Source organism: Bos javanicus, chromosome 24 (assembly GCF_032452875.1).
Source record: "Bos javanicus breed banteng chromosome 24, ARS-OSU_banteng_1.0, whole genome shotgun sequence".
Classification (NCBI taxonomy): domain Eukaryota; kingdom Metazoa; phylum Chordata; class Mammalia; order Artiodactyla; family Bovidae; genus Bos; species Bos javanicus.
The window spans coordinates 32,442,667-32,469,791 of NC_083891.1; the positions used below are offsets into that span (position 1 = coordinate 32,442,667).

Consider the following 27,125-nt stretch of genomic DNA (forward strand, 5'->3'; position numbering starts at 1 on the left):
GATATCATTTCTGCTTGACAACTGTTTTTCTTAAACATTATTTATGTCTATAAAATTTTTGTTTCTTTTTTTTTTAGTCCTGGCTCTTCTCCTTTTAAGATATAGGCTTTTCTAGGTCAAGGCTTTCTCCTTTTCTTTTTCTATATGAATTTATATGCCCTGCATACAGTAGGTGCTTAATAATCATGACAGAGGAACAGTAATTGTATGCTTAAGGCAGCTAGAAGGAAAAATGAGGTTAGTAGATATGAAATATGTTCGTGGTCTTGTTTTACTTTATTATTACTTAAAATCCCACTCATTATATTTATTTTATTTATAGAAATGCTTCCATCATTTCTTCAGAAAGTTGAAGTTGTCGCTGAAGCTTCTAGAGAAACTTGCGTAGCTTTGAGTGACTGCCTTCATCTCTTCACTAAACAAGAAGGGGTAGGTCCTTTGGAATTGAATTTTTATAGTCATTGGGTGTCACATGCTTGATTATCCAGTACATCATTGCTTTCAAATTGTCCAAAGATAGGAGGAAAAAATAGTTAGTAAAGGAAATGAAAGCTTCATTTTTCACCAGAAGTTAGAACTTATTATTTCTTGATTAACTAGATTGATTCTGAAATAACTTCTGTTCATATCATCTAATTTGCTTATGTACCCATGTTTAACAAGTATGTTTATAGTTGATCTATTCAGAGTTGTTGTGGCGTTTCGATAAGAGGGGTATGAAAATATTCTAGAAGCAAAAAGTCTATGTGAAAAATACATACTTTTGTTTAGATAATATATTGCTCTCACACTTACCTATGTGAACTGAACTTAATGGATTAAATGTTCATTTGTGTTCTTTGCCATTTATTCTTTCCCATATAAAAATCTGTCATTTGATCTTCCAGATATGAGTAAAAGTGGTATGCTATCCATTAGTAACTGTTTTTCTAAGGACTGAAAAGTTGTTAAAGTGCGTTTTGGCTGTTTGAACTTGGACTTTTCTTTTGTAGGCTTCCCCCTGCCCCCCATTTTCATGATTTTATGCATGCATGCATGCATGTATGTATGTTTACATGCCATGCTGCACAGTTTTCGGGATCTTAGTTCCCCAAACAGGGATTGAACTTGTGCCCTTAGTGGTGAAACTGCAGAGACCACCAGGGAATTCGCCCATTTTCATGATTTTAATGCAAGCCAAGTAGCAATAGGCATTCTTCCATATAAGTTCTAGGTATGTGTTTAATCTTCAACTTTTTAGATTGACACCAAATTTCTGTTATGTTTATTTTTTTAGATTCCACATATATATAAAATTGTAGGATATGTTTTTCCTCTGTGTTACTTACTGGACTTAGCACAATACCTTCCAAGGACACTGAATTTCTTATTCTTGTTACAATTGATTTGTGCCTTTTGTTTAGAGTTGAAGTTTTGGTAAAAGAAGGTAGATTAAAATGGTTTTATATATACATATATATATAAAATTTAGATAAGAAAGCTTTCTTCAGTGATCAATGCAAAGAAATAGAGGAAAACAACAGAATGGGAAAGACTAGAGATCTCTTCAAGAAAATCAGAGATACCAAAGGAACATTCCATGCAAAGATGGGCTCGATAAAGGACAGAAATGGTATGGACCTAACAGAAGCAGAAGATATTAAGAAGAGATGGCAAGAATACACAGAAGAACTGTACAAAAAAGATCTTCACGACCCAGATAATCACGATGGTGTGATCACTGACCTAGAGCCAGACATCCTGGAATGTGAAGTCAAGTGGGTCTGAGAAAGCATCACTACGAAAAAGCTAGTGGAGGTGATGGAATTCCAGTTGAGCTATTTCAAATCCTGAAAGATGATGCTGTGAAAGTGCTGCACTCAATATGCCAGCAAATTTGGAAAACTCAGCATTGGCCACAGGACTGGAAAAGGTCAGTTTTCATTCCAATCCCAAAGAAAGGCAATGCCAAAGAATGCTCAAACTACTGCACAATTGCACTCATCTCACATGCTAGTAAAGTAATGCTCAAAATTCTCCAAGCCAGGCTTCAGCAATACATGAACCGTGAACTTCCAGATGTTCAAGCTGGTTTTAGAAAAGGCAGAGGAACCAGAGATCAAATTGCCAACATCTGCTGGATCATGGAAAAAGCAAGAGAGTACCAGAAAAACATCTATTTCTGCTTTCTTGACTATGCCAAAGCCTTTGACTGTGTGGATCACAAGAAACTGTGGAAAATTCTGAAAGAGATGGGAATACCAGACCACCTGATTTGCCTCTTGGGAAATCTGTATGCAGGTCAGGAAGCAACAGTTAGAACTGGACATGGAACAACAGACTGGTTCCAAATAGGAAAAGGAGTATGTCAAGGCTGTATATTGTCACCCTGCTCATTTAACTTATATGCAAAGTACATCATGAGAAACGCTGGACTGGAAGAAACACTGGAATCAAGATTGCTGGGAGAAATATCAATAACCTCAGATATGCAGATGACACCACCCTTATGGCAGAAAGTGAAGAGGAACTCAAAAGCCTCTTGATGAAAGTGAAAGTGGAGAGTGAAAAAGTTGGCTTAAAACTCAACATTCAGAAAACAAAGATCATGGCATCGGGTCCCATCACTTCATGGGAAATAGATGGGGAAACAGTGGAAACAGTGTCTGACTTCATTTTTCTGGGCTCCAAAATCACTACAGATGGTGACTGCAGCCATGAAATTAAAAGACGCTTACTCCTTGGAAGGAAAGTGATGACCAACCTAGATAGCATATTCAAAAGCAGAGACATTACTTTGCCAACAAAGGTTCGTCTAGTCAAGGCTATGGTTTTTCCTGTGGTCATGTATGGATGTGAGAGTTGGACTGTGAAGAAGGCTGAGCACCGAAGAATTGATGCTTTTGAACTGTGGTGTTGGAGAAGACTCTTGAGAGTCCCTTGGGCTGCAAGGAGATCCAGCCGGTCCATTCTGAAGGAGATCAGCCCTGGGATTTCTTTGGAAGGAATGATGCTGACGCTGAAACTCCAGTACTTTGGCCACCTCATGCGAAGAGTTGACTCATTGGAAAAGACTCTGATGCTGGGAGGGATTGGGGGCAAGAGGAGAAGGGGACTACAGAGGATGAGATGGCTGGATGGCATCACTGACTCAGTGGACGTGAGTCTGGGTGAACTCCGGGAGTTGGTGATGGACAGGGAGGCCTGGCATGCTGCGATTCATGGGGTCGCAAAGAGTCAGACACGACTGAGTGACTGATCTGATCTGATATACGGATCTAAAATTCTGTTTTCCCATCTTTAGAATAGAAGCCTTGAGAATTAATAGGAATTTAAAAAATGCTGTGTTTGTTATCTATACCACAAATTCTGTAATCCTTTTATTTGGGCAATAAGAAAATCTATGTGGGAAGTCCCTGGTTGTTCAGTGGCTAGACTGTGCTTTTACTGCTAACGGCCTAGGTTCAATCCCTTCTTGGGGAACTAAGATGCCATAAGCTGTGAGGTGCGGCCAACAAGGAAAAGTAATAACAATCTGAACTTGTTTAAACAAACTTACAGAAAATTAATAGAATTCTGTTAAATACCATACAAAAAAAAAATTGTTCATTAAGCATGTTAAATGACTGAGTCATCTCATGGTTGAAATCATCACTTCTCAGCATTTCTATTTTTGGTGGTTTCTGAATTTCATATTCTAGCTTGTTTAAATGAGGAATGATATAGTGACTTCAGTAAATCCACATAGGATGATACCATCTTATCAGAACAAACACAACAAATTTTGATGTTACGTGATTCAGGTAATATTTATTACGTTGTAAAATTAAATTTGCATCTCCTCTGTGGTACAGGAGAATGTCTTGATGGCTCTTTTGTTGAGCCATTCTTGAAGGCAAACACTAGATTAGAAGTAACGTAATTTTCTTGAAGAAGCTGACCTATTCTAATCTTTAACTGATTAGAAAAGGAAAAAGGTTGGGTAATCACCTCCATGTGGAAATTTACATGTACAAAAATATTAGCTTTAAGTTTAGCCTAATTAACCTCTTTAAGTCTTTAAAATTTGTCATGAAGATGAAATAAGCCTTTAAAATTTGTCATGAGGATTAAATAAGATAATTGTGAGCAAAATGCTTAGCATGGTTCCTAAGTAAGCCTTGAGTATAAGTCAGTGGTTGTTACTGCAGGATGCTGTCTAATGAACACTTATGACCCCTTTTCTCTGATGCCTGGTGCTTCTGTGTCTGTACCATTGGTTTTATCTTGTTTTGGATGGAGGTGGTGTGGTGTAAAGAATATTTACTGGACCATTGGTGGAATGACTGTGCTGCGTTTCCATCCTTATTTAAGAGATGATAGTCTGCTTAAGTTCTCTGAACTTCGATCATGTCGTCTTGGAAATAAGAGAGACATGTAGAAAATCATTAAGAGCCCTGGTGTGAAAGTCTAATTGACCTTTTTTAAATCTCAGTCTTTCTCTAACCAACTGTAGGACCTTGGGTGTGTTTCTAAAGAATGAAAATATATGAACTCCTGAATGTTGGGAATGGCGATCAACTGTGTGTTGATGAATAATATGTAAGGGACTATATCAGCATATCAAAGGGCACAAGGTATTCGTTTAGTAAATAGCATTTATTGCTTCAAACTTTCAGAGTATCTTCAAGTGTTTTTTTTTTTTTTTCCCACCATAATTCTGTGAAATATCACCCCTATGGGTCCCTAAGTAGAAATCCATGGATTTCCTTCTGAGAAATATGATTATAGACTATATGAAGGCCTAAAAAATATTTGAAAGATAAATGGTATCACTGAAGTTGGTCTTATCAAGTAGCTAAGAATTACAACATAGGAATTTAATAAGCTTAAGTGAGGTCAGAGTGGAATAATTATACACCATAATGCCTTATTTATCAGGCATCATAAATTAAATTTTCATTTGGAAATTCTATGCAAAGAGCATTGATAAGATTTGAACTCACAGACCTGAGTCCAATTCCTGACTCTGCTCTTTAATCCCTTTGACTCTGTTTTAAAATACAATCTCCTTTTTAAAGTGGTAACCAACCAAAAAAGAGTGTTTTGAGGAGTAAATGAGATCAGATTGGCAAACACGTCCCATAGTAGGCAGTACAGAATATGGACCAGTAGATGTAAGTGATCCCAGCTCCAACTGGCAGAAAAAAAAATCCTACTCTAATCTTTTTTGAGGACAGTTACTCTAAGTGTTACACATTTAACTTCTTAAGCTAAAATGTTCATCCTTTATCTCTCCTGGCTGCCTCAGGACTGTCCTTTTGTATGTTCATAATTACTCTGTGCCTTAATACAGAGATACCTTCAGGGGATAATGTTTATAGGACTCTTTTTTGATTAAATGGCCCAATCCTGCTACTGCTTTTTGAATTCCTTTTTACACTCTTTTGGTTTAAAATTTTTTTCTCTCCTGATTTTTAGATCAGCTGGGTGCCTCTCTCTAGCAGTGGAATACTGAGTCTTTCTCATTTACTCATACTAATTGCCTGTTTATTAAAAAGAAAAACAGTAGTAACCAAACTTGGCAGAATTACGTCCTCAGTAAGAATAAGATGTTCTTTATAGGGGTTGACAGTCAGCACAGACCTCAGTCTGGACCTGGAGCATTCTAGCCTGTGATGCTCTTTGCTTATTTGGAGATGCTCTGATATGGCCTAGATACTCCAAGTATCCATGTGACCGCTCTATAAATGAGGCATTATGTAGGCATATTTTACATGACATAACACTGCTTATGTTGTTAAAAAACAAACAAAAAACCCCAGCAATATATAAAATAAGCTGTAGCGTCTGTGATTGATCTACTAAAGGGAACCTTTGTTGTTGCTTGGTTGCTAAATCATCTCTGACTCTCTTGTGACCCCATGGAATTGTAGCCCACCAGGCTCCTCTGACCACGGGATTTCCCAGGCAAGAATACTGGAGTGGGTTGCCATTTCCTTCTCCAAAAGGGAACCTTACTATATGTTTTTAGAGTGATGTGCTTGGGAAACATAACAATATAATGGCTATGGTTTTTCTTTAACTTTGTGAGCAAATTCTGTTGAAAAGGCTAGAAACTGGTTTTGTGAATCATTGTTGCTGTAGTTTTTCTCACCAGTGGGTGGTATCAGTGGTTAAAAGATCATTCAGAAGTCATCATTGGTGCCCTTCTGGTTCTGTGCATTATTGAGCTACCCTCAATATGATCAGTTTTTAAGGTCAACTTGCTTATGTTTTATACTTTCTTATTAAATCTTCTGACTGATAAAGAGCTATAACCCAAATGTGTGGTTGGGATGGTAGTGATGCCAAGCTTGTGGTGTAATGGAACGATTCAGACAGTTGGTACCAGCCAAAGGAACTCCTGCTCTGGGCCAGATGCTAAAGTCTTTGGAGAGAATTCATGCCCTCATGTGGATTCCTCATGTTGTCAAGGCCTGGTTTGTGTTACTCATTTAGCTTTCTGAGCTGTTCATAGGCCTTTAATCCCCGTCTCTTTCATCAGCAATGTTTACATCTTTCAGGCCTTTACCTTCTCTCATCTCTATTCTAAGCAAAATTCTTTGTTAAATATTAGGTGATCACTGTATTATGCTATCAACTCCCTACCACTCCCTGATTCCAGGTTTTTTGTTTTTTTTTTAATCTATCTTCTTTCCTTTTATTGGTGGCATCTGTCTCCATCTTGCTTCAAAAACAGCTACTCTCTTCTGAATTCTCCCTTATAGCTTCTAGCTCCCTGCATCCCTTTCCAGATCCATTTTTGGAAATGTGATACCGTCTGTTTCTACTTTTTTTTTTATTGCTCAGCTGGTCCACCAAGCCTGTTCTTGCCAGTATCTCCTTGTTGCTAAATCAGAGACACCTTTAAATTATCTTGCTTGTCCTTTGAAGGATCTGCCATTGACTGCTGCTTGCCTTTTGGAATGCTTCTCTGTGAAGTCCATGGTGCCTGCCTCTTCTGGCATTTCTTTTCTATATAGCCACTCCTCCCCAGTTTTCTTCTGAAGCATCTTTCTTCTGCCTGTGCTTTGCATGTTGGTAGTCCCTAGGTTTCTGGGGTGACCTTCTCACTCTGTATTCTCCATGGATGATCTCACCCATTCCTTCAACCCAGCAATCCATGATGATTAAGATATCTCCGTCTTGGATCTCCTGAGCTATGAACCAGTATATCCAGATGCCTTTTGGACATTTACGTATGGATACATCAGAGGCGTTTCAAAACCAAGTGTCTAAAACTGAGTTGTGGATCAACCCAAAGTTACCTACTGGGTAACTCAAGCTGGAAACTTGGGAGGTGTTTTCTTTATTCGTCCTCATCTTATCTTTTACTCAAAGATTATTTTTACTTCCTGTATCTTAGTTATCTTAGTTGCTCCCCTAACCCAGCACACAGATTCCTCATCACCGTTCTGTTAGATAAAGTTCTCAGGATTCCTCTCTGTTGGAGAACTGCTACCATTTCCCAACCCCAGGTTCCACCTTTCAAAACTGAGTTAAAGTCCATCCTATTCTAGGGCTTCCACGCTGTTGTATTGCTTATGACATTGTGTATATTTTACTTGTCTGATTACATATTTACTTAACTAGAACTCAAGTATCTTGTTTTTGTAGCATCTGTGTCTAGCATAGCGCTTGCTTACTTTGTTGTTGCTCAATCGCTAAATCTTACCTGACTCTTTGCGACCCTATGGACTGCAGCACGCCAGGCTTCCCTGTCCTTCACCATCTCCCGGAGTTTGCTCAAACTCATGTCCATTGAGTCAGTGATGCCATCCAACCATCTCATCCTCTGTTGTCCCTTTCTCCTCCTGCCTTCAATCTTTCCTAGCATTAGGGTCTTTCCCAATGAGTCAGTTTTCGCATCAGGTGGCCAATGTATTGGAGCTTCAGCATCCGTCCTCCCAATGAACATTCAGGACTGATTTCCTTTAGGATTGACTGGTTTGATCTCCTTGTAGTCCATAGTGAATGTACATGAATAAATGAATAATGAATGCACAAGTAGAGAGGATAGGCTTTTGGGTCAGACCAATCAGGACCTAAAATCTGGACTCTGAGCAAATTAATGTGTTTGGGAGTTACATTTCTAAATCTGAAAATGAGGATACAAATGAGTTGTTTTATGTGAAGCTCCTCAGTACAGTGCCTGGCACATTTTAGGTGCTCTGTAAAGTGCCTTCTGAAACAAAGTAGCCTTTATTATTGTTCATTGTTTCCTCTTGCTGCCTAGTACTACTTTTGTAAACTGAATTCATTCTCTAATTCTTAGGGCCTTGGGAGAAAGAATCTGTAGCAAGGTCTCCTCTTTATTGCCAAATGTGACTTTTCAAAATATGGTAATATTTAGTGACCAATTTAGAATGGGAAGAAAAAATAGAAAACTGACTTTTCAAAGACACTGTGAAACCTCACTGACATTAATTCCCCCTTTTCCAAGTGTGGCCTTGTCTCGTTTTTCACACATTTCCCATCTCTAGTGCAAGTTCACTGCTAGAAGAGTGAACTTAAAGTGCCCTAGGATCTTGTCAACAAAATATTTAATTTTGTTCAGTATTTCTCTGCTTCCCAAAGTGAAGGACACATTTATATACCATAGAAAGGTTTAAAACTACCATTGGAACAAAAAGGTTTGTTTTTCTTCAACAGAGCCTCATAATTAACTAGGAATTTCATTAGCCTGAACATCCCACTGAAGTATAGCATTTACGTGGCGGGTCTGCTTGACCACTGCTCCTTCGTCCACCCTTTAAGTGTGGCCAGAATCTCAAACCATCTATTTCACGCGAGTACGTTTCATGTTAGTACGTTTCACTTTAGTAGGGTTAGTTACTGTTGTTTTCCTCATTGCTCAAAGGGAAGCCCAAGGAGTGCATACAAAAAATAAATAGGTGCAGACTAGCTCAGGCTTTGCAGTTAACTCTTCAGTGTGAGCCTGAGTGTCAGTTACCTTCAAGTGGAAGACTGCAGAAGAGAGGATCCCTCTGCTTTCCTGGGGGCGGATTTAAAAGTTGCCAGGGCCTCGTCTACAGGACGGGCGGGGACACAGCGCCCGATCCAGGGCAGGGCCGGGCCGGGCCGGGTCGGGGGCGCCTCCGCGGATGCTCACCGAGAGAGCGCGGGGTGCGGACCGCCTTCCCCGGAACCCCGGCCGGGCAGCTCCCGGGCCGCGCGCCGCTCCCGCCGCCCCCCGGCAGGTCCCTACCTGCGCCGCGGAGCGGGCGGGCGGGCGGAGGGGCGGGGAGGAGGGACGGACGACGCCAGCCGCCGCGGAGCCGCCCGCCGCAGGCCATTCGCCGGCTGTAGCCCCGGAGGGCGGCGGTGCGGCCGAGGGGCCAGCGCGGACCTCGGGCGGCCCGGGCGCTAGTCCTGGGCCGCGCCTCTCTCCCTGCTCGACCTCGCCGGGAGCCGGGGGCGGGCCGCGCGAAGGTGACTTAGAGAGACCTTGCGGTGCCGCCCTGGGTCGCGCCTCCCAGCTGGGCTGGAGGGGAGGCGGAGGGACAGGCCGAGCGCATTCGTGCGAGAGCTGAGAGCTGCGCCGGGCGGAGCGCGCCGCCGGGGGCAGCCCCGACCCCGGCCCAGGTGGGTGGGCGAGTGCCGGCGCCCGGGCGGCCTCGCTCCGGGGCGCCGGGGAGGGGGCGGCCGGGCGGGATCGGGGGCTGTGAGTGGGTCCGAGGAGAGTTGGACGCGAGCGTACGGAGCGCGGCCGCTGGCGCCTGGGGAGGGGTGCGCGGAGCCGGGGACCCTGTCCGCCCGGCCGCGGTGGGTTTGCAGTGGCTCCTGCGGGAAGAGCCGCTGGGGTCAGGGGTGGAGGGGGGGACTGTAGTGGAAGCCCCTTAAACGGGTATTTTTCTCGGCTCAGTATTGGTAGTAGGTCAAGTAGGGCCGGAGTGGGAGGAGTAAGACAGTGAAAGACATTGTTGTCCTAAATAACCTTTTCCAAGTTAGTGATTTTTTCGTTTGTCTCTGCCCTGGCTGACATTGAGATGAACTTAACCGTACGCTGTTCAGAGGCTGCTAAAATTCCCCGAAAAAAAACGGAGGAGGGGGAAATGCTGGAGTGGATTGAGAAGAGAAAGGGAAATCATACTGGGGTTGGGGAGCGGAGAAGTGGCTTTTAACTTTGTTTTGATTAGCGATTTTTGATTACTCATAGGCTTTCTTTGTAGCCTAAACCAGTGGAGTCACGTTCTGCAGCATTCATCGCATGTGGCTAGTTGTTTTGTGTTTTCTGTTGTGCGGGTTTTTTTGTTTTTTTTTTTCTTTTTTTCTTCCTGGATTTGGAGGGAGGGTGGTACTGGGGAAGATGCCAGAGAAGAGCTTCTGCAGCTTTTGAGAGTTATTAAAGCTATTAAAAGTTTCTTAATTTTAATCAGGTTCAAAGACAGAACGAAGGCATATCATTTAGAAGACATAGCATTGCTTAGCAGGAATCTTTTGCAGAAGAGAAAAATGCTTGAAATGCGTGTTGGTGGAGTAATGTGTAGGCTAGAATCTGGAGATCTAAATATAAATTTCCTTTTCAGTTTGAGGACACATCAGAGTTAATCTCCGGGCCAAATAATGTTTGATTTTGACCCGGAAGCTGTTGACTTTGGCAAGTTAGCTCAGCTTCAATTGAGTAGATATTTAATCGGATCGTGAAGACCTGAGAGCTATTTTAGCCTTTGTCACAGTGCGGCTTTTACTAGATTGGGGGCCTAATGGGATTTGTATCACTGTGAATATAATGGCAGAACTCTAGGCTTCCCTCTGTAGAAGCTCTTTAAACGTTAATTTCAGGGGATTTCTGTGATGGTGAAAGTGGCCCACATAATCTCCCTTCCCTTAGTTGTCTACTGTGCATAATGGGGGGGGGATTAAAAAGTTTATTAGGTTTTCCATATTAAAAGCAAATGCATCTACTGATAATCAAGGTACTATATAAGTACAGTTCAAGCACATTTTAAATATTGTACATAATTTGCAAGATAATTGTGCAGCATCCTATTTTAAGCTCTAGAGTTTTTTACTTTGTTATTTACATTTTCTTAAAAAGGACTGTGAATTGTGATTACGTAGTTATGATTGTTTATCAACTCCACGAAGATTGTAAGGCAACTTCTAATTCCTTTAAAAAGTAGAAGTTTAGAATTTTTATTCAGTCTACATTATTCCTGGATTTTTAGCTTGTTGTGTATACAATCCAGAAGTATACTGCTGCAAACTAATCTTAGAAGCAGCTGGGACATAATTAAATGCCAAGTTTATGTACCATTAAGCTGGTTTTCATTTTGATAACTTTTGTGAACTTTTTGAACAGAAATACATCAGGTTTCTATTAGTGTGAAGTGTGTGGTTTGTGTGTACTAGCCTTGCGATGCTTGGTGTGATCAAGACTTACCCTGATGTGTTTTTGTATCTCACACTTATAACCTGCAGACAGTTCTGTTTGTGTTGTTTGCTGCCATTTTCTTATCAGAGGATGTGCAGTGCCCAACTTCTACTCTAGCTAAAGAATTTTGAATGAGTTATAGGTATACATAATTTTCCTCTCGTTTTTAACTTCAGAGTGTTAAAGATATAACCCCTGTACATCTTTCTAATGATCCACGATGGACTTGGTATCTGTTACTTTATGCAAAATCTTCTCTTTAGTTCAGTAAGTATTTACAGAATGTTTACCTTACCAGATACTGCTGTACCAGTCTGTCTCCATAAAACTTAAGAGATTACTGCAAGAGCCAGATGACTGGGCTCTTAGAAGAAAGCACAACATATCCAGTGGAAGAGAAAGGGATGAATTCCAGCAAACAGTTCATTAAGACTGGAACAGAGGGGGATAAGTAAAGAGAAGTCAAGGCTAGATGAATAGAAGCAGAGTCTTCTTGAAAAACTCTGTAAAACATACCTGAAGACTTTGGATCATTTGGGGCAGTTAGAATCACTGAAAGATTTTAATCAGGGGAGAGATTTAATCAGATTTGTTCCTTATGAGAAGGATTAGAGGGCAGGCCTGAAAGCAGGGCGGCCAGGTGCAGAAACTCAAGAGAGAGATAATCAGAGTCTGAGCCCAGCTGGTGGCTGTGGAAAGGAAGATACAGAGCAGAGAGAAGGAGGAGACTTTGAGATAAACAAGATGACTAGGAGCCGATCATAGATTGGATAAAAGGAATGAAGCAGGTGGAGTCAGATAACCTTAGTCTCAGGGCGTAAGTCGTGGGCTAGGAGGAGTCTGACGTAGAGGGTAAAGGGGAGGATGAGTTCACCTTTGAACACGCTGACACACAAATAAGATCCTCCTGACTAGTCCAGGAAAAACTTGGGAATCTTTAGATTGGGAGTCACCTAGGTTTTACATGGTGATCCAGGCTGAAGAAGTAAACATCACTTAGGAGAAGTGTCCCTTGAAATCAAAGGATTGAATTCTACCTCTGGAAGAGAGCCAGTGGAACGGACTGAGGAAAAGCAGCCTGAGAAGGCAGAGTCTTGACCAGGGAGCCCAGAGGACAGGAGGCGAGGAAACAACTTAGACTCATCTGTTAGATTTGGTAGCCAGGTGTCTTTGATGAGGGAAGTGTTCAAAGCAGGAGAGCATGAAGCCTGGCTGCAGTGAGCAGAGGATTGAGCGGGGAGTACAAAGTAAAAATGATGAAGATAGACTGGGATTCAGTCTCTGTAGACAGTCTGTGGATAATTACACTTTTGTTCCTTTCTTTCAGTCCTTCACCTCTTATATATTTTTCTTCTTGCTGCCCTGGTAGGGCCTTCTAGACAATGTTGAAATAGAAGCCCAGATGGTAGGAATCTTTGTTCCTGCGTGGTAGGTTTTTTTGGCCTCAAGGCATGTGGGATTGAACCTGTGTCTCCTACGTTGGAAGCGCAGAGTCGTCACCACTGGACCACCAGGAAAGCCCCTGCCCCTAGTGTTTAAAAGGAATCTAATGATTGCCTGTTAAAATATTTGGTGCATACCATTTATAAGATAAATGAAGTTCCCTCTCATTCTTATATTGTTGAGGGTTTTTTAAATCATGAAAGGGTGTTAAACTTACCAAATGTTCATTTGTCAAGAGAATCATGAGGTTTTTCTTTTATTTGTTAAGGTGGCAAGTTCTATTTTTAGATTCTTTTTAGTGATAAACCATCCTCGTGTACCTGGAATAAACTTAATCTGGTCAAAATGTATTATTTTCAACATTAGCCTCAAGTTCATTTCTTTCGGTTTTTAGCATCTGTTTATAAGTGAGATTGGTCTGTAGTTTTCCTTTTTTGTTCTGTCCTCATCGGGGTTTAATATCAAGGTTACACTGGCCTCATATAATGAGTTCAGGAGTGTTCCGGTTTGCTGTTCTCTGAAAGAGTTGTATAAAATTGAAATGGTCAATTCTTTTAAAATTTAGTGGAATTTTCTTATAAAACCAACTTTGTGAATTTTTTGACTGCTAATTAAATATATTTAATGGTTATAGTGCTATTTTAGTTTTCTTTTTCTCTTTGGGTCAATTTTGACGCATTATCTATTTAAAGGAATTTTACCTTTTCCATTTAGGTTTTGAAATATGTTGTTGTAAGGAAGTTCTTAATATCCTTTTTTTGTCTTTTTCACCTATGTTTGTTATGTGATTATATATTCCCTTTTCTAATCTTTTCCCATTTTTTCTAATATTTGGCCATTTCCAAATGAATTTTTCTCTTTGTAAGCTCAGACTCATTAAGGCTTTGATTATATTTCAAAGAAATATCTAGCTTTTATCTAGTTCATCTTTTTCTTTTAAATTTGTGTAGTTATCTCTATCTTTTATTCTTGAGTATCTATACATTTATTCTGTCTCCTTAAAGTGGATGTGTTCAAAATTCTTTTCCAGATTTTAAGTTGTATGTTTAATTCTAGTGTTTTCTAATTTAGTGAATATATCACGGTTAGCTTTATCCATTATTTTGATTATTTTGTGGACTTGAATGAAATATTTCCTAGACTTCATCATTCCAGATGAAGGGCTGCTAATGTATGTAGAGTTTAGTCGCTGAGTCGTAGCTGATTCTTTTGCCACCCCGTGGACTGTAGGTGCCAGGCTTTTCTGTCCGTGGGATTCCCCAGGCAAGAATGCTAAAGTGGGTTGCCATTTCCTCCTCCAGGGAATCTTCCTGACAGGGATCGAACCCCATCTCCTGCATTGGTAGGTGGATTCTTTACTGTTGAGTCACCAGGGAAACCTATAAGTAGAATAACACCCTCCTAATATTTAAAATACCTGAAACTTCTGGAAGGTTTTGGTGACTTAGTTTTTTTTTTTTTTCCCCTCTTATCCAACTTTCCTTGTTTTCATTGCTTGGCATTTCTGTCCATTTCTCTTCCCCACCTCATTGGTCACTTTCTTTCTCTTTCCCTCTCACCACCTCTTTTGTATCCCTAGATACTTTATGCAGTGGAAGAAGGATGACCGTCTTCCCTTCCCCTCTTCCCTACTTTTTTCTTCTGTCTCCCGAGCTTTCTACCCTCTGACCCCCACCCCACCTCCATACCTGGAGAATTCTTCCATTAACTGCTTCCACATAGTCTGTCTTGTTCCTTCCTTCTTAGAACCCTGGCTGCAGTGCAAAGGAGGAAGATGCCAGTAACTTGGGTTTAATTTCCTTTAGATGCTCAAAGGTTCATCATTCTGTATGTCATGATTTTTATTATTCCTTAGGCAGTTCAACTGACAGCAAGGTTAGGGAGAGGATAGGGTAGGCCTAGGGAGGTGGCCTAGATAGTGGAGTATGAGCTGCTGTTACTTAGAGTCCTGAAATGTGGTCTCCAGTGTTAGTGACTCAGGATCTCACATTCCTCCTGTGTAACAGGGTTATTGACATAGATGCCTTCTCTCTACTTCATGAGTTAGTGTGAGACTCAAATAAGATAAGCATAAACCCGTCGGTCCTATGTAAGAGAGCCTTCTCATGCTTATTTTTCAGAAAAATGTCTTGAAAGGATTTTGTGCTCAATTCAGGGACAGAGAAGTGGCATAAAAGTGGTTTGTGGCCTGGGGTGTTAGATCAGAGAAACCCTGGTGGGAAGAAGCAGGTGGAATGACCAGAGCCCAGGAGCTGTGCTCAGCGATCCAGCAGGATTCACAGGGAGGCCATCGTCCTCTGGGGTGGGGAGCTCACAGCCTCCCTGGCTGGAGACACAGGCGCGCTGTTACATGTGGCAGCTGGATCCTAAACTGCATCGATACCATCTGTTCCTTTACCTGTGGTTTTATTTGATGCATTCAGGACACTGTGCCTTTGTGAGGCACTTGAGAAATCACCCTGCACTGAAAATGTTGATATGAGGGAGATTTTGTTGTTCTAGGGTCTAAACAACTGCATTACAAATGAAGTTTGGGGATATAATTCTCCTTAATAAAATTTCTTAGAAATGATTTAAACTTTCAGAATTTTCTTCACTTATTTTTGTTACTTTATTTTGTGTTATGGATGAATTGTTTAAAATCACCAGTCAGTAGGCTCAGTCTTAGATTGTAGAGTGTCTCCTTTGGTGCTGTTAAGGTTTTATTGCGGGCTAAGGAAGACTCTTGAGAGTCTCTTGGACTGCAAAGAGATCCAACCAGTCCATTCTAAAGGAGATCAGCCCTGGGTGTTCTTTGGAAGGAATGATGCTAAAGCTCAAACTCCAGTACTTTGGCCACATCATGCGAAGAGTTGACTCATTGGAAAAGACTCTGATGCTGGGAGGGATTGGGGGCAGGAGGAAAAGGGGACGACAGAGGATGAGATGGCTGGATGGCATCACCGACTTGATGGACGTGAGTTTGAGTGAACTCTGGGAGATGGTGATGGACAGGGAGGCCTGGCGTGCTGCGATTCATGGGGTCGCAAAGAGTCGGACACGACTGAACGACTGAACTGAACTGAAGGTAGATCCCAAGCTTCCCAGGTGGCTCAGTGGTAAAGAATCCACCTGCCAAGCAGGAGACTCTGGTTTGATCCCTGGGTCAGGGAGATTCTCTGGACTAGGAAATGGCAACCCACTCCAGTATTCTTGCCTGGGAATTCCATGGACAGAGGAGCCTGGTAGGCAACTGTCCTTGGGGTTGCAAAGAGTTGGACACAACTTAGAGACTAAGCAACCACAAAGGTAGATGGGCAGTGTACAACGGAGAGAAAAGTAAAGACACCTCTTCCACTGTGGTGCCTCCAAACAACAGAGTTTGAAATAACTGATACGGTCGATCTCTTCATTTTTACAGATGAGAGTAGGGTCTGGGGAGAGGGCTTGATACCCCCCCGAGTTTGTGTAGTTAGAAGGGGCTACTCTTAGAGCCAGAACCAGGAATCTGCTTCTAATTGCTATGCTGAAGAACAAGCTACTATATCACACACAGCTTGAATTAGGAAAATTCATCTGTTATAGCGAAGACAGTTCACCTTCTTTTGAAGCTGAAGTGGCCATTTATAAGCTAATTTCTCAGCTCGACAAAAGGATAACAATTTTAAAAATAAGCAGATGGCCAAGAATATTGCAGTGTCTTCACATTTTGCACAGAATAGCTGTACTCCAGGTCTGCAACAGGAAACACTGTCTTTTTGTGAACATTTTGCTTGGTGTAGAGATCACATTTTTTGGAATACATAGAATTTATCCATGTCTCTAGATATTCTAAATTTCATCCTAAAATTAAACGAGACTATCAGAATGCTACAGCCTGGGTTATATTTTCTTGATTTTCTGAAAAATGTCCCTCACTGAATTTTAAGTTGCAGTTACACCTTTAATTTCTATTGAGGAGGCATTTCAAGAACTGAAAGTGGCATTATTGGTTATTCTGCAAATACTCTTAATCCCCTTATATATTACACTGAATGAGAAATTAGAGCCAAGGGCAAAGAGGGAGTTTGTTTTCCCTAAAGAACCAGTTTTTTTTTTTTTTCCTGTGGATAATTAAAAGGGCATAATTGTATTTCACTTTCTGTTGTGGCCTTAAGAGAATTCAGCCCCAGGTTTGTGACTTGTCCGCGGTGTCTGTGTAGACGCCATTGCTTGTGGGTCCTACCCTAATCTGCGCCTGAAGTCATTCTGTTTTCATGGTTCAGAAGTCACGGAATACAGCATTCTCTTGTGAACCGACTGGATGTGGCCGGGCCTCAGAGTGCATTCAGATACCATGATGGTAATTTGAGTATTTTTCTGCAAGTAGTAAATTCTAAGTACATAGTTGTTAAAATGTTTGGAATAGATTTGTACTTAATAACTGTGGTTTTATCTTATGTGAAGAACATACACATTTTGATATTTAGTTGACTTTGTAATAGATCATTGCAAGAACCCAATTTACACTGTATAATGGATGTTACAATGGGAGCCTTTTTTTTCTCATGTTAATGCAAATCAAACTAGCTGTATATTTTTTATTTGCAGAAAAAGGTTTAATTATTTTTATTTGTTGTAAAATTCACATAGCATTAAATTTACCATATTAACCGTTTATAAGTGTATAATTCAGTGGCATTGAAGTACATTCATACTGTGGCATAACCATCACCACCATCTATCTCCAAAACTCTTTTCATCTTCCTAAACTGAATATCTATATCCATCAAACAATAACTCATCATTCTCCTCTCCTCCCAGCCCTTGGAAATCATTATTCTACTTTTTTGTCTCTCTGAATTTGACTACTTTAGGAATCTCATATAAGTGGAGTCATACATTATTTGTCTTTTTTTAACTGGCTTATCTCAGCATAATTCCTTAAAGGTCCATCCATGTTATAGCTTGTGTTAAAATGTCCTTTTTTTTTTTTAAGGCTGAATAATACTGCATCGTATGTAAATATACCACATTTTGTTTATCCATGCATCCATCAGTATTGCATTTGGGTTGATTCAGCCTTTTGGCTGTTGTGAATAATGCTCCTGTGAACATGAGTGTACAAATATCTCTTTGTGTCTTTGCATTGAATTCTTTTTAGTGTATACTCAGAAGTGGAATTGCTGAATCATGTGGTCTTTCTATTATTTAGTTTTTGAGGACTTACCATACTGATTTCCATAGTGGCTGTACCATTTTCCATTCCTACCAACAGTGTGCAAGGGTTCTAATTTCTCTGCATCTTCACCAACACTTTTTCTTTTCTGAGTTTTGTTTTTGTTCTTATGGTAGCCATCCTATTGGGTTAAAAAAAAGAATTTTTTATAAGTGGAGTTAATCCTGTTTTCGATCCACATATTAACCCTATGGTTGCCAGACTATCTCTTCTTACATTGGTTCATAATTGACCTTCAGAGCAGTAGGCTTCCTCTTGTCAAACCATTCAGAAGTTGCCCTGGCTGACGTGTGGTGAAGGATGCACACTCTCAATTCTCCTTAGTCCCTTCTTTTTCCTCCAGCCAGTAAAAAACAGCCACACAAACCAGGGATGATTCTTAAGGTTTCCATGGACTTTAGACTTTTGGTTTAAGTCCATGTATGTGTATTCTTCTTTAATACTATCTTTCTGTACTTTGATACTAAATGTTGATTTGTATTTTGAAAGATAATTGCTCAGTTGAAAAGAATTATGTTTGCATAGGAAAATGAAAGCGAAGATATGTTTGAATCATGGAAGATATAAAGGATGAGACAAGGAAACTGAAACACAGTTGACCCTTGAACACTGTGGGTTTAAATTGCATGGATTCACTTACATGCCATTATTTTCTAATAGAAAATACTACAGTACTACACGGTCTGTAGTTGGTAGAATCGGCAGATGTGAAAGAATCTTGGATATGGGAAGAGGATTATAAGGAACAGTGGATTAACCCCTGCATTGTGCAAGGGTCAGCTGTACTTGAGAAAAGTCAGGCCTACCTTCAGTTGTTCAAGGGAAGTAATCAAATAAATGTAATCAAGTAACATGTTAGTCAAGACCAGAGCATGATAATTCTAAAGTGTTAGAATTGGACTGGGAATTTAACATATTCTGTAGTGAAATTATTATTATTTAATCTTTAGTCATATTTAGGAGTACAGAATTTCTATAAACTCTGAATATTTTAAAAATAAGATGGAAACTTGGGAAAATGTAACCACAAAATTATAAAAAGGGATCTTAGAGGCTATATAATTTTCCTCCCTTTGCAAGAATCTTATCTCCAACTTCCTGCCAGCGAGAGGTACTTTTTTTACATGCTGTGTAAACACTGCCATTCATGGGCATACAGGTGGTGGGTGCCGGTGGTTACAGGCTTGGAGCCTCAGTCAAACAGACCTGGGTTTGAGCCCGGGCTCCATCATTTACTGGTTCTGCAATCCTTGGCGGGTCATGTCATCTCAGTGAGCTTGAGTTGCCTCATAATTAATGAAACCTACTTCATAGGATTGTGGGAGGGTCACATGAGGTGGCACACCAAGTATTTATTGCCACAGCATCTGACGCGTGGAAGACATACCTGGATGTCAGCTCCTGCTCTTCCAGGTGCTGCTACTGCTGTTACACATGGATAATCTTCTAGGGCCACCCATTCCACTGTAGGAAAATGATGAATACTAGAAAGTTAAAAAATTAAGATGAGGTTTTTCTTTTCTCCTTTCCTTTTTAATTCATGGTTTCAAATCTGTGCTCTGCGACTTTTTCACAGAAAAGTAAAAGGAACTCTTTGTCATCGTTCAGGCGCTCCATTGTGTCTGACTCTTCGCGACCCCATGGACTGAAGCCCGCCAGGCTCCTCTGTCCATGGAATTTTCTAGGCAAGAATACTGGAGCTGGTTACCGTTTCCTACTCCAGGGGGATCTTCCTGACCTAGGGATCGAAACCTAGTCTCCTGCAGTCTCCTTAGAGATTCTTTACCTCTGAGCCACCAGGGAACTACTGAAAAGGAACTACTTCTCTTGACAATTCCTCTGGTATTTGGAGCATCCTGTAAATTCCTCCTTTCCCCAAGCCAGACATCTCCAAGTTCCTTCCGCAGTTACTCGTGTGTCAGCCTTTCCAGACCCTTCCTTCTTACTCTTCACAGAGCCCCTGCGGGTATTGTCTTGAAAACATGTCCCCCAGAAATGAGCCTGGCACGAGTCCCGTATGATGCCCTGTGGGGTGAGGCTGCCTCTCCGGCCTCTCCTTTGCTTCCCTCTCACCCAGCTCACTTTGTTCAGAGGACAGTGGCCTCCTGTTGTGCCACAGACTCACTGGTGAGCCCCTTCCTCCCTTGGAACTTCTGCTCCTCCCCTTCCGGAGCACTCTTCCCTGACACCTGCCTGCCTCGCCCTCACCCGGGTCGGCCTTCAGTCCAGTGGCGCCTGCCCGGGTGAGTCCTCTGGACACCCTGGCTCCCAGGGCTCCCTTCCCCCTCGCACCTTTATTTTTGTCCTTAGCGTTTCCACCGCTTAACACACCGTGTGTTTCCCGCCTTCACCTGTTTCTCTCCCCACGGTAGACCGGAAGCCGTGTGCGCGCAGGTATTTTTGTCCGCTGCGTTCCCTGCTGACGCCCGCAGCCTGGAATGCCCGGCATGGTGTAGGCGGCGGATGAATGTCTGTGGCCTGACAGCACAGTGCGAGCGAGGATCGACTTCCCTCTCCTTAGAAGCCGGATCGTACTCTGCTGGGAAGGGGTGCTTGGGCGCCACTGGTTCAGTCATGGCTTACTTCTTCTTTTGAAAAAAAAAAAAAAATTCAAAAGATTTAAGTGCACTTGAAGTAGGAAAAATTAGAATCCATGTTTATTGTCGCCAGACTTTGAAAATTTTTTCCAGTCACTTTGATTGCTTAATCAACATTTTATATAGAATCTTATTTGCTCATAAGGTTTTTGTTTTGCAAAAATCAATATCGGTCATTAAAACAAGAATATGTATTCTTTAAATGTTACTTAACAGGGCTTTCCAAGTAGTGGGCTTAAGAGTCATGATGTTTTCAACCCTTCGACTGGCCGGAACCCTACGCCAGGTGCTTGGTCTCTGCTGCGTGTCAGGACTTGCAAAACTTGGGAAGCACTGCTTTAAGACACTTGATTCATTAAAAACAAGTTGTTTGTTTTTAATTGGAGGATAATTGTTTTACAATATTGTGTTCGTTTCTGCCATACATCAGCATAAATCAGCCATAGGTGCCCCCTGGCTCTTGAACCTCCCATCCCATCCCTCTCCTCTAGATTGTCACAGAGCACAGGTTTGAGCTCCCTGAGTCATACAGCACATTCCCACTGGCTATCTACTTAACTCATTATTGACTGGGGGACTTTTGCAGAAACTGACCCCTGTGGCTGGCGATTTGTTTTGTAAATGAATATTGAATGATCTCCAGACAATAAAGTCTGTGTAACAAAAGACATATTGTAAGTAATAACATCTCTGGTCAGTAATGTGTTAAAACATTTTCTTCAGATAGAGTTAAAACCTATTTAGTTATGATTCCAATGTATCATCCCCTCGACCCCCAGTTTGAGAACCATGAAAACTACTCATCAAAACAGAATAAACCATCAAAATTCTGTGGACTTAATGGTGTTCAACATGTATGTTAGAAAGGTGTTTCCGGAGACAGAGCTGAAGGCATTAGAAACAGGGAGTCAGCGATGGTGGCAGGGCTGTGCAGTGGATTAGTCCTCAGCAGTGAAAAAGACAGAACTGCTCATGCTTGCAGCAGCATGAATGAATCTGAAATTCTACTGAGCGAAAGAAGCCAGACCCAAGGAGTACACTGTGCATAATTCCATTTATTTGAAGTTCAAGAGCAGACAACTCTATTGCCTGAGTTAGAGAAATCAGAGCAGTGCTTGCCAGAGCTGGACCTGGGAAGAACAGGGAGGGTGACTGTAAAGGAGGGCAGGGACCCCAGGGAAGGAGCAAAGAGAAATGGTTTATATCTTCATAGTGGGGCTGGTTACATAGGGTATTGGTTTGTGACTATTCACTGAACTGTGCATTTAAAATTTGATTTTTCATTGCATGTAAGTAATCTCTCAAAGTTCATTTAAAAAATTAAGAGTCAATAGGGTGTTTCTTCTGCTATTTATAACTTTTTCTGTTTTCATCAACTGAACTTGCAACTACAGAGCCCTGGAATAAGATCTGACAATAAGATCTGTTTAGATTAGGATTTAACTTCTTTGCTTTTAAAAATGATTGTTTACCTCTAGTGGCATATCTCTAAAAAGAGAAATGCATTTCAAGGATACATAAGATATATAAATCTGTGGTGAGTGATTATATAAGAGTAAGCTATTTTTAGGTAGAAGCTTTGCAGCCATGGTGAGGCAAGAGTGTGCTTAACAGAATCTCAGATTGGGTTCCTATAGTAGATGGCTAAGAGAGCCTTGCACACTGCACTATTGGAGAATACTTTATAAGTAAGCATCATTTTGTGTTTGATGCAAATACAGATTTTTCATATTTGTGAATCTGATGCAAGTTTGCAAACATCACTTCATAAATAGACACATTTAAAGATATTTTGCTTATTGTGAAATTATGAGACACAAAAGACATAAAAAAAATTCTGTAAAGTATAGGCAAGAATATAAACACTAGAACCTGACAACTACTGGCAGGAGGTTTTGATTGGTCTTGGTCCGTTCATTGGCAAATACATAAATAGAGTATACAATGCAGTTTAATATCCTTCATTGTCTTCAGTAGTATCAGAGTATTTTTCTTTGTCATACATATTCTTGACAGTATATAAGAAATGTATTGTTTAAATTCCCATTGTCACTAAGTGAGCGGTCTTTTCACTATGCCCTTGCTAAATGTGCTCAGTTTTTTAGCTGTATTGAGGTATAATTGACATACAATAAATTGCACACATTTAAAATGGAGTTTAGTGAGCTTTGATGCATGTTAACATTGTAAAACCATCATCATTTTCAGAATTAGGAATAATTCTGTTACTCACCAAAGTTTATTCCTGCCTTAGTAGTACCTCACCCTCTTTCCTGTCCACAGGCAGCTATTGGTTAGCTTTCTGTCACTGATTAATTAGTGCTCAGTAGGCATTTCCTAGAATTTTACATATGTGGAATCGTACCTTTGTGGGCATGGTAGAGGTTCAACTTCTTTAATTATTTGCAGATCCATCTGTGTTGTTGCTCAGGGCAATAGTTCATTCTTTTTTAGTGCTGAGTAGTGCTCCATTTTATGGATGTACCACAGTTTATTCACCTCTTGATGGACTTTTGAATTGTGTCCAGTTGTTGGCTCCCGCACATCTTTGTGTGGACATAGCCTTTCATATGTCTTAGGTGAATCAGATCAGATCAGATCAGTCGCTCAGTCGTGTCCGACTCTTTGCGACCCCATGAATCGCAGCACGCCAGGCCTCCCTGTCCATCATCAACTCCCGGAGTTCACTCCGACTCATGTCCATCGAGTCAGTGATGCCATCCAGCCATCTCATCCTCTGTCGTCCCCTACTCCTCTTGCCCCCAATCCCTCCCAGCATCAGAGTCTCCTCCAATGAGTCAACTCTTCACATGAGGTGGCCAAAGTATTGGAGTTTCAGCTTTAGCATCATTCCTTCTAAAGAAGTCCCAGGGCTGATCTCCTTCAGAATGGACTGGTTGGATCTCCTTGCAGTCCAGCTCTCCAGAGTCTTCTCCAACACCACAATTCAAAAGCATCAATTCTTCTGCACTCAGCCTTCTTCACAGTCCAACTCTCACATCCATACATGACCACAGGAAAAACCATAGCCTTGACTAGACAGACCTTTGTTGGCAAAGTAATGTCTCTGCTTTTCAATATGCTGTCTAGGTTGGTCATAACTTTCCTTCCAAGGAGTAAGCGTCTTTTAATTTCATGGCTGCAGTCACCATCTGCAGTGATTTTGGAGCCCAGAAAAATAAAGTCTAACACTGTTTCCACTGTTTCCCCATCTATTTCCCATGAAGTGATGGGACCGGATGCCATGATCTACGTTTTCTGAATGTTGAGCTTTAAGCCAACTTTTTCACTCTCCATTTTCACCTTCATCAAGAGGCTTTTTAGTTCTTCTTTATTTTCTGCCATAAGGGCGGTGTCATCTGCATATCTGAGGTTATTGATATTTCTCCTGGCAATCTTGATTCCAGCTTGTGTTTCTTCCAGTCCAGCGTTTCTCATGATGTACTCTGCATATAAGTTAAATAAACAGGGTGACGATATACAGCCTTGACATACTCCTTTTCCTATTTGGAACCAGTCTGTTGTTCCATGTCCAGTTTTAACTGTTGCTTCCTGACCTGCATACAGATTTCTCAAGAGGCAGGTCAGGTGGTCTGGTATTCCCATCTGTTTCAGAATTTTCCACAGTTCCTTGTGATCCACACGGTCAAAGGCTTTGGCATAGTCAATAAAGCAGAAATAGATGTTTTTCTGGAACTCTCTTGCTTTTCCCATGATCCAGTGGATATTGGCAATTTGATCTCTGGTTCCTCTGCCTTTTCTAAAACCAGCTTGAACATCAGGAAGTTCACGGTTCACATATTGCTGAAGCCTGGCTTGGAGAATTTTGAGCATTACTTTACTAGCATGTGAGATGAGTGCAATTGTGCGGTAGTTTGAGCGTTCTTTGGCATTGCCTTTCTTTGGGATTGGAACGAAAACGGACCTTTTCCAGTCCTGTGGCCATGGCTGAGTTTTCCAAATTTGCTGGCATATTGAGTGCAGCACTTTCACAACATCATCTTTCAGGATTTGAAATAGCTCAACTGGAATTCCATCACCTCCACTAGCTTTGTTTGTAGTGATGCTTTCTAAGGCCCACTTGACTTCACATTCCAGGATGTCTGGCTCTAGGTGAGTGATCACACCATCGTGATTATCTGGGTCGTGAAGATCTTTTTTGTACAGTTGTTCTGTGTATTCTTGCCATCTCTTCTTAATATCTTCTGCTTCTGTTAGGTCCCTACCATTTCTGTCCTTTATCGAGCCCATCTTTGCATGAAATGTTCCCTTGGTATCTCTAATTTTCTTGAAGAGATCTCTAGTTTTTCCCATTCTGTTGTTTTCCTCTATTTCTTTGCATTGACTGTCACTCAAAACATTTTTATCACTTCAAAATAGAACCCTGGGGATGAGATGAGATGGGGAGAAGGGTGGGAGGGAGGTTCAAGAGGCAGGGGACATATGTATCCCTATGACTGATTCATGTTGCTGTATGGCAGAAACCAACACAACATTGTAAAGTAATCATTCTCCAATTAAAACAAAAACAAAAACCCTGTACCCATTAAGCAGTCACACGGTAAAGCGTCTACCTCCAATGAGGAGACCCGGGTTTGATCCCTGGGTCGGGAAGATCTCCTGGAGAAGGAAATGGCAACCCACTCCAGTATTCTTGCCTGGAAAATCCCATGGATGGAGGAGCCTGGTGGGCTACAGTCCAAGGGGTCGCAAAGAGCCCCATGCCCAGTCCTGCTCCCAGCCCATGAAAATGACTAATCTGTGTTTGTCTATGTGGATCTGCCAGTTTGGGGCCGTTCCTGGAAGTGAAATCATTCACGTGTGGCCTTTAGTGTTACTTCTCTAGCTGTTTTCGGGCATCGTGTGCACTGTAGCGTGTATCAGGACTTTCTCACTCACGGTGGAATAGTTTTCCATTGTATGTCTGTAACACATCTTATTCCTTCATCCATTTATGGATATTTGAGTTGTTTTTACCTTTGGGCTATTGTGAATAGTATTACTCTGAACATTTTGACACAAGTATTCGTTTGGACGCATTTCAGTTCTTTCAAGTATATACCTAAGAGTGAAGTTTCTGGGTCATATGGTAATTCTGTGTTTAGCTTTTTCAAGGAACCACTGCAGTGTTTTCCACAGTATCTGCACCATCTTACGTTCCCACCAGCAGGGCACAGAGATTCTATTTTTCCACATCTTTGCTAACACTTACTTTCCTGGTGGGTGTAAAATGATACGTCATTGTTATGATTTGCATTCTTCTAATGACTAAAGATATTGAGCCTCTTCTGCTTGTTGGCTACTTGTATATGTTTGGAGAAAAGTCTGTTCAAGTTCTTTGCTCATTTTAAAATTGGGTTGTTGTGTAAAAACCTTTGGTCAAAATAACTGCTTCATCAGGATATTACATTTATATACATTTATATATATACACAATTTTTCCATAAAACATTTTTATTTAATTATTATTGAAAATATATCTTCTTTGATACATTTTTCCCTTAGAGGTTCATTTAAATAAAAAAACAAACCTAATTCTTGTAGTTCATTACTCTAACATGGTTTAGCCAAGACATGTTCAAAGCAGCTGTAATTTTCTATAGAGCAAATATCCAACACTAAATTGTTCTTCTAAATATCTTCAGCAGTTTTTTCTATCTTACAGCAGTATTTTCTGACATAGGAATATATCTGAATTTTTCATCACATTATTTTCTGTCTGCTGTTTTCTGTGCTTTGAGAGTAAGTGTTTTCTTAAGTGATGTAGCTTTTTGTTTTTTCTATTAAAAACCATTAAAAGACTGCTAAATATTTGATTACATTTAGTGAAGAAATTTAAAGGCTAAAATTTCTGTATGTCTTATGATTGTAAGTAAACCTCCTCAGATTTCTTCAGTGGTATCTTCAGCTGCTGGATGCTCAGATTGTAAATGGTGAGAAAAATGTCATGACTTCATGTGCTTATTAGTTTGTATCTCAAGACATAATGCATGCACATGTGCTCAGTCACGTCTGACTCTTTGTGACCCTATAGACTGTAGCCCACTAAGCGGCTCTGTCCATGGGATTTCCCAGGTAAAAATACTGAGATAAGTTACCATTCCCTTCTTCAGGGCATCTTCCCGACCCAGGGATCAAAAGAAAGAAAGTGAAGTCGTTCAGTCATGGCCGACTATTTGCGGCCCCATGGACTGTAGCCCACCAGGCTCCTCCATCCATGGAATTTTCCAGGCAAGAGTACTGGAGTGGGTTGCCATTTCCTTCTCCAGGGGATCTTCTGACCCAGGGATCGAACCTAGGTCTCCTGCATTGCAGGCAGACGCTTTACTGACTGAGCCACCAGGGAAGCCCAGGGATTGAACTGAGACTCTAACATCTCCTGCATTGGCAGGCAGGTTTTTTACCACAGGTGCGACCAATAACCCATGAATAGAGGGTGACCTGCACACATGCAGATTTCTAGGGGTGTGTGTGTGTATATATATATCTCTACATACATCCATATTTTATA

The 27,125-nt window shown here is 41.1% G+C and overlaps 1 protein-coding gene across 12 annotated transcripts in view; it reads left to right on the top strand.

Annotated features, from left to right (window-relative positions):
• The window catches only part of OSBPL1A (oxysterol binding protein like 1A), a 252,855-nt gene that overhangs the window by 96,705 nt on the left and 129,025 nt on the right, over positions 1 to 27,125 (top strand). For 5 of the 12 annotated variants that reach the window (XM_061399735.1, XM_061399734.1, XM_061399731.1 and 2 more), the window contains one exon: positions 323 to 429. In XM_061399735.1, coding sequence (XP_061255719.1) covers positions 323 to 429 — 107 coding nt within the window. The other 7 variants (XM_061399736.1, XM_061399737.1, XM_061399740.1 and 4 more) reach the window with 5 other exon arrangements.